The sequence below is a fragment of the Lactuca saligna genome, chromosome 1 (genome assembly GCF_052625555.1).
Source record: "Lactuca saligna cultivar CGN05327 chromosome 1, ASM5262555v1, whole genome shotgun sequence".
NCBI classification, from domain to species: Eukaryota; Viridiplantae; Streptophyta; class Magnoliopsida; order Asterales; family Asteraceae; genus Lactuca; species Lactuca saligna.
Window position 1 is genome coordinate 3423875 of NC_136417.1, and position 7790 is coordinate 3431664.

Consider the following 7790-nt stretch of genomic DNA (forward strand, 5'->3'; position numbering starts at 1 on the left):
CTTACTGGGGTCTCTCCTCTCGTCGGTTTGAGTGGGGGTTTCACAGCACGACATGTCGCTTTGAAAGCCGCTGCGTGCAAAGTGGCAAAGCACGAGAACGTATGTACAGAAAATCAACATGTGTTTGTACCTTTTGTATTGGATACATTTAGTTTTCTCGCACAAGAGGTGGTAGAGCTCCTCAACAGAGTCCAACGATACACTCTAATATCATATTTTCTAAATCCACAAATATTGTTTTCAAAAGAATTAATTTTGTCATCCAAAAATAGCTAGCAGCACAGCTTGTTGCCCGTTTATCTTCCATCGATATGTATTGAACTATACTTCTCAATATTTGACAAATTTAGCTTTAAAAGACCAATGGTCACTCTTTCTTAACTAATAAAAATCCATATATTTTTTTCTTTACATCTTTTTCACTTTTTAGAAAAGTTAAAAACCAAAAGTTATTCCAAAAAAAAACCCTAAACACCATCCGAAACAAGTAGAGTTATAAAGACCAAGTCGACACGGACCTAAAAGTCTAGTCGAGTCAGCATGGACAAATGACCACCGGTGCTGGCGCCAAATTGCCAAATGGAAAAGCAAAAAAGAAAGAAATGCCACAATTCCTACATTTTTAGCACACAGCAATACAAGATTGGCCAACGCGCTAAAATTCAACCCTGGCTACAAAGATGATAATGAACATAAACACATACTTATACATATACATATCACATATACGTATATATAACATACATACACGTAGATGCATGCAATTTATATACTACATCACTACCAGTTACTATACAGCATAAGCACAACACAACTAAAAGAAGCAAAGAAGCTTTATCTTTCGGTTTCAAAAAATCTGAATTTCTGCCCACAGATCGTCCACCGTTGGATCAGGTCAGATCGGAAAATGAAGACCCACGATCATCTCATATAGCACATACCATCTTCAAGCTTCCACCTTCTCGCATTCACAAACACAGATCACCTGCATTGAATTAAAAAAATCTTGAAAATAAATGGCTTATGGGTAATATATGATTTTGAACAAAAAATAGGTTGTTACAGATCATTAACACTTACCCGGTTTGCGAAAGCCGCCTCCAGTTGTTGATTAATTGATGAGATTGCGTACGCCTCTGCAAATAAGAACTATCTTCACCAACAAACGTCTCCGAAAAACTAGAAGTGGAAGGCGACCACACAGGCACAACACCTCCATCTCTTTCCCTCGAACTTGAACTCGAACTGTTGGAAGAATCCGCCGGCAAATCATCCGTAATTCTCAACGCCCTCGTGATATCAATCGGTGGCTGCATATTACCCGTTCTCACCGTTTGACCCTCTCCATCTCCATCTCCACCTTGATTAATCGGAACTTCCGCCCTGCTATCTTCCCTAAAATTTCCAATTTCTGAAGACGATTCCTCTTCCCCTCCCCTAAACAACGACGTCGTCATACTCGGAACCATTTGGTCTTCGTAATGACGGATCGTGGTGGTCGTAGGGTTTGTCCTCAGCGTATTCTCATCCATCTCCATCTCCATATCTTGAGGGAAAGCAATCGGAGCAGTTTCCGACGAGTCTCCAAGCCCTTCTTCTATCCCATTTTCCAGAATCGCTCGAGAAGACGCTTCGTGCTGCCACATTTGAGTAAGCGCTTCTTGTAATCGGGCTTTTGCCTCATCCATTTTCACAATCGGGAGAGGGTAGTTGGATCCGAGCTCGATTCCGGCAGCTTGAAGGACGTATTCCGGTGCATCCCAGGGGTGGTGAATCCATTCCGTCGGTAGTCTAGCAAGTTCCGGTAGCCATCTCCGTACGTATTCGCCATTCGGGTCAAATTTATAGCCCTCAAACTGTCAAAAAAATAAATAGCCAATCGATTGAACATTATCTTATTTTTTAGGGCTTGATATAATTTCATTATTATGTGCAAATAAAGAAAAAAAAAATGAAAGTAGCATATTCTATTCTATAATATACAAATAAATGAAAGTATATTTTGCTATAATAGAATACCTGTGGATTATCGATACGATCAAATTCACGGCCATCGGGTAAAGTACCCGTAATATACTGCCAACCCAAAGCATCACTTTCAAGATCCGCATCCAAAAGCGTATCCCAAAAATACTTCATTCCCCATCTCCATGGTAACTGTAAAACCTTCACAAAAAAGCTTGCAACCACAACCCGTATCCTATCATGGAGCCAACCCGTGGCCCATAACTCTCTCATACCCGCATCAACCAACGGGTAACCCGTTCGACCCTGTCTCCACGCCTTAAAGTACCCCTCGTCTATCACCCAAGGAAAAAACTTCAAATGCCCCAAAAGAGGCCTTTCGTGACTATATGGGTGATTAAAACTCATGTACCTTGAATATTCCCGAAGCCCAATAGATTTAAGGAATAAATTTACGCTTTCTTCACCTGTGGTGTTACCTTCGTTGGCCCAAAGGACTTGTTTGATTCGTAATAAATGGAAGACTTTTCGTACAGAAAGTTCCCCAAAATGGAGGTGGGGAGATAGGAATGATGTGGTAGCACTATCCGCTTTTCTACGGTTTTTGGAGTATTCGAGAAGTGGCCCGTTGATGAAAGCCGCCAGGGCTTTATCTGCATTGCTCCAGCCCGGTGACCATGCCCGGGCTAGAAGTGCATTGCTTCCTTTTTCGGATTCATCCTCGAATATTAATGTTTCCGAACAACACTTTGATAAATTGCCTAATGAAAAACAACCATGGAAAAATGGAAATTTACAACAGTTAAGGGTAAAATCGTCATTTACTTGCATTCATTAGTTGAAAAAAATGATGGCATGCTTTGGGGAATGTAAAGAAATATAAACAAAGGCAAATTTGTAAAAAATCGTTGCTCAATGGGCAAGTCTCATTTCTATGACTTTCTGTGTTAAGTCATTTTGTTGTTGTTAAGTCTTTTAAGTAGAGGTTGATACACGATTAGGCATATGAGAAAAGTGACCTGAGATTATCTTTTTTGGTGGGAGTTGTGGAGATTCAGGATCATAAGGCATGCTAAGACACCTGTCCCAAAATTGTGTAAATGTATTGAATGGACGACCTTCATCATCAAGAACTTCCCATGGTTCATATAATAAATCCGCATTAAATGAACGTACTGATATCCCATTACTTGTTAAAATCTCCTTCATTCTGTGATCTCTAACCAGAGACAACGGATCTAAAACACATAGAAACAAAATTATGTTGATTAAAGTTTTCCACATTTTTTAAAGTGGGTTTATAATCAAATTCAATTTGATACTAGTCGCAAAAAAAATTAATTATTAGGTAAGTAAAAGATCTCTGATTTCGGTTGCAAACACTACCTACGACTTCTTGAATCATAAGGATGATGCATCCAACATCTCAATATTCATACTTTATTTGAGGGAAAAACCTAACAATCCCAGAGAAGTTAGGACACATAATAATGTATACAAGATCTCAAAATTCTTACTTTTTTTTTTGTTGGGAAAACCCTAATAATCCCAGAAAGTTCGGAGACACAATAATGTAAACAAGATCTCAAAATTCATACTCTTTTGGGTAAAAAAATCTAACAATTCCACTTAGGACATAAAATAATATACCCAAAATCTCAAAATCCTTTCTATTTTGGGAAAAAGATCTACCAATTCCAGATAAGTTAAGACAGAACAACACCATAATTCTCACCAAAACTACCATAAAAAGTAACCAAATAAATAAAATAAACTAACCATATAAATGATTGAAAAACAGCTGAGTAGCACCAGTCGATTTAATAATTTCAAGAAGAGAAGAAACGCTATCAGTAGATCTCTTGGTAACAAGAGAAGTACCAAGGTTTTTCAAAGACGAATCCAATAAAGCTAAACTCTGTTTTAGCCACCATCTCGACACCCTTCCAGGGTAATAATGACCTTCTTCTTCAGGTGCCCATATGTACACTGCTATCACGTTTCCTGCCCTAACACCTGCAGTCAAAGCAGGGTTGTCTTCTACCCTCAGATCTCTCCTAAACCACACTATACTACACCCACTCGACATCTCAAATCCTTCAAAACACCAAATCTTGAAAAGCCCAGATCCTAATTTCGATCGTGAACAGTTAAACTATAAAGTTCGGATCTTGTTTTCTTGATTCGGGTTTTCAAGTAGACATAACCATGGAATTTCTACTGTTCTAGGGCCTATAGGGTATTTGTTGAAGAATAATAGAGTTCACTAATTAATCTTATCTTCTCTTTATTCCTTATCGCTCACTTGATCTTCACTCATGTGATCAAGAATCATTGTAGGCCATGAACGAAAAGGGGAGCATCTTTTTCGTAATATAAATGAGGGGATTTGGAGAAATTAATAACTGCTAATCCTAATCAGAATCTTGGTTCCTTCGGTTTTCAATTGATTTAGAAACACACGAAGACACCAAGAAAGGGAGATGTAGGAGGTGTGTTAGCTTCAATGGGGTTTAGGAGAAGAGACGTAGTGATAGCCAATTTGCAGCCACAGGTTCGTGTTCTCTTTCCCTTCTTTCTTGGAATTTTGCTCTTTAGTTATTAAACAACTACAAAAATAGCCCATGTACTATTTAAAACTTTGTAGGTTTCTGTGTTTCATGCATATTCGTTTACCGTTTGGTCCTCAAATCCTTACATTCAAATGGCTATTTGACTAAGGTTAGAAAAAGATTCTTGTTTTAGAAACATTATTTTTTTATACGAAAGAATTTCGGTCTATCTATATCTACGATTCAACTAATCTTAACTACATGTGACAATTTATCAAATTTTAGGGACAAACATTTATTTAAAAGAGTAATTGTTATTAATTATGGATCGATTTTTTTTGTTCAACCTGATTTTCAATTTTCTTCCCCAGTACATTGATAACATTTATGTGATAGCAACCCTTCTTTTTGTTTGACTTCAAATCTTAGAGAATATCATAAAAGTGTCATCAAACCAAATGTTCAATTTATGCATTCATCGTGGTAACAATTGGCAGTGGATCCAAAATTAATTTTGGTGTCACTATAGATTCACATATAAATTAATTTATACATAAAAAAAATACTCTACGAACTAAATTTGTCCAGAGTGGTAAATTATTGCACTTTAGACTATCAGCAACACAACTAAAAACATTCAAAAAATATATATTACATTAATACAATACAAGTCTAAAATATGTGAGCTTCATTTAACAAATATAAGAAGATAACCAACTTGAGCTACCATATTATAATGTTGTTTAATATGTTTTTACTAGGTTTGGTAACAGGTTGACTCTAACTCGGTCAAACCGTTTGATAACACAATTAAAATCTTTTGATTCGGTCATATAGCCTTTGATAATAAAAAGTTGACTCTGACTCGATTAAAATTTTACTCAATTAACAATTATCCAAAAAACTTTATATTTCATTTGGGATGGTTGTCCGGATTATATATAGCATAGATCTGTCCACCGACAACATCCATTCTATCGCAATGTTGGTTCTTGATCTTCATGAACTCTTTTATTATAAACACTAAATTTAAAATAATTTTACGAATGCCTCAATGTACTAGTCGATGAGTAGTCGAAGGGTGGTTTTGTAATTTACTGCTTTTTGCGTTTTTTGCTGACTTTTCTCTCCTTATCTTGTACAACATAACGGATGAGACCCACCAAAATGTAGTGCATTCTCCATATCCTTTCTCTATCTTTGCCAGAGTGGAAAATTCTAATTTCATCAATTATTATCCTCCTTCCTGGCCAGAGTGGATACTTCATGAATGATGAACCAATTGACAAGGGTAAATATAACATTTCTTCAAGTAAACTATTGAATTTACTGTTATGATAATTTATACCAAAGTGAAGTTTAAATTCAAAGGAAAACGTTAAAATGACTAGCGAATTATTTTATTTGTTTATTTATAGTCATTGAACTTACTTTCGTCGATAAAGAACTTTTCAAAATCATGTATTTCTTCTGTCACTTAACGGTCTCAACTTATTTGTGTCCATTTTTTCAGGTAATAAACTTTCCAAAATTGTCTTTTTAGTCCCTTTACCCAACTATAAACCTTAACCTACTTATATGACTAAAATAAAACGACTTTAGAAATCATACAAAATAAGTTGAGTGGTTAAAATTAAAAGATTTTGAAAAGTAAGTTGTACAAAATTAAGTGAACAATGGACAAAAAGGATAGTTCTTTGGTCACTTTTAACATTTTCAATATTTAATATGATGCAATTTAGTATGTTTGACAAATAGTTAGAAGCTCGAAGCTTTATTTTTATCTGTATAAAAATAATCAACCAATGTAAATGTAATGCTTTTGAAAGATGTAAATGACATAAAATATAAAAATTCCAAAAAGGAGATAATGACTTAAAAGAGTAATATATTTTTTAATTTATACATATTTGATCATTGAGTTTTTTTTCGTACATATTTAGCCCTTCAACTTGTTAAACCGTACACATTCAGTCCTTATGATCGGTTACTCCAGGTTAGCCGAGAAAAATGTTTAATAGATAATATATTTTTCATTTTGTACACATTTACTCCTCAATATTTTTGTACACATTTAGTTCTTAATATATATTTTTTTGTTTCAAAATAAGTCTTTTGTTTTTACACTCATTCAGTACTTATGAATGATTTCTTTAGGTTTTTCTCACAATATTTTACGCGGACAATCATTGATGAGATGTTTGAGGTTCTTAATGTTTATGTTCATCATGATCTCGATTGTTTGGTTATGTAGGTCTTGTGGTTTGACTTAAGTCTTATGTTCTGAACGTTGTAACTTCTTCATTAGATATTAGATTTTAACGATCTTTATATCCACATGTTCGGTTTTTGAGTCTACCATAACTTTCGTTAAGATTACCCTCGTTAAAATGTAATATATTTTCACTTACAATTTTATTTAAAAAAAGCATCCATATATGCATTCATAAAAAAACATATGTATATAAAGATTGTAAGTAAAAATATATTATTTTTTAACGGGAGTAATTTAAACAAAAGTTATAGTAGACTAAAATATAAACGCATTAATATAAAGATCATTAAAATCCGAGATCATATGAAGAAGTTATGACATTATTAACACATGACCTAAGCAACCAAGTAGTCAAGATCGCGATGAACATCAACATTAAAAGTCCCAAACACCTCATTAATGATTGTTCCACGTAAGATGTCGTGGGAAAAATCTAAAGAAATCATTCATAAGTAATGAATGAGTATAAAAAACAAAAATGACTTATTTTGCAATAAAAAAATACTAAGGACTAAATGTGTATAAAAATATTAAGGATTAAATGTGTACACAGTGAGAAATATATTACATTATTAAGTCATTTTTACCAGCTAACTTGAAGTAGCCAGTCATAAGGACTGAATGTGTACAATTTAACAAGTTGAAGAGGATAAATATAAACGAAAAAAAACTCAATGATAAAATATGTACCAATCAAATAATATATTATCATCCCTTCGAAAAAGTTAGTTGAAGTACTTTTTATGTTAAAAGTTTTTATTTGAAATAAACCTTTTAACCTTGTACCCATGAACAAAACATTTTCTTTTATTCGAGTTTTTTCTAATTTTATTTATTTATAATTTTTTTTATAAAAACCAAATACTAAAACTCTCAGATGCATGTCGTCGAACATATCATATATGTCATTTTAACATTCTGCATAACCATAAGAAAGGAGAGAGTTATTCTCTTCCAACCCACAACACATAGAAATCCTATATTTTTGAACCCGCCTA

General features: G+C 34.2%; 1 protein-coding gene across 2 annotated transcripts; it reads right to left on the reverse strand.

Annotated features, from left to right (window-relative positions):
• Positions 1 to 687: 687 nt before the first annotated feature.
• Positions 688 to 4474, reverse strand: CRY1 (cryptochrome 1). 2 transcript variants are annotated; one of them, XM_078979367.1, is made up of 5 exons: positions 3745 to 4474; positions 2985 to 3203; positions 2020 to 2726; positions 1081 to 1856; positions 688 to 985 (listed from the first exon to the last, which is right to left on the reverse strand). In XM_078979367.1, the coding sequence occupies exons 1-5, from the start codon at positions 4052 to 4054 to the stop codon at positions 982 to 984; spliced, it is 2016 nt and encodes a 671-aa protein (XP_078835493.1). In that variant the 5' UTR covers positions 4055 to 4474; the 3' UTR covers positions 688 to 981. The 2 variants fall into 2 exon arrangements, with proteins under 2 accessions (XP_078835493.1, XP_078835535.1); XM_078979409.1 differs by lacking the exon at positions 3745 to 4474 and adding an exon at positions 3352 to 3682.
• Positions 4475 to 7790: the final 3316 nt, after the last annotated feature.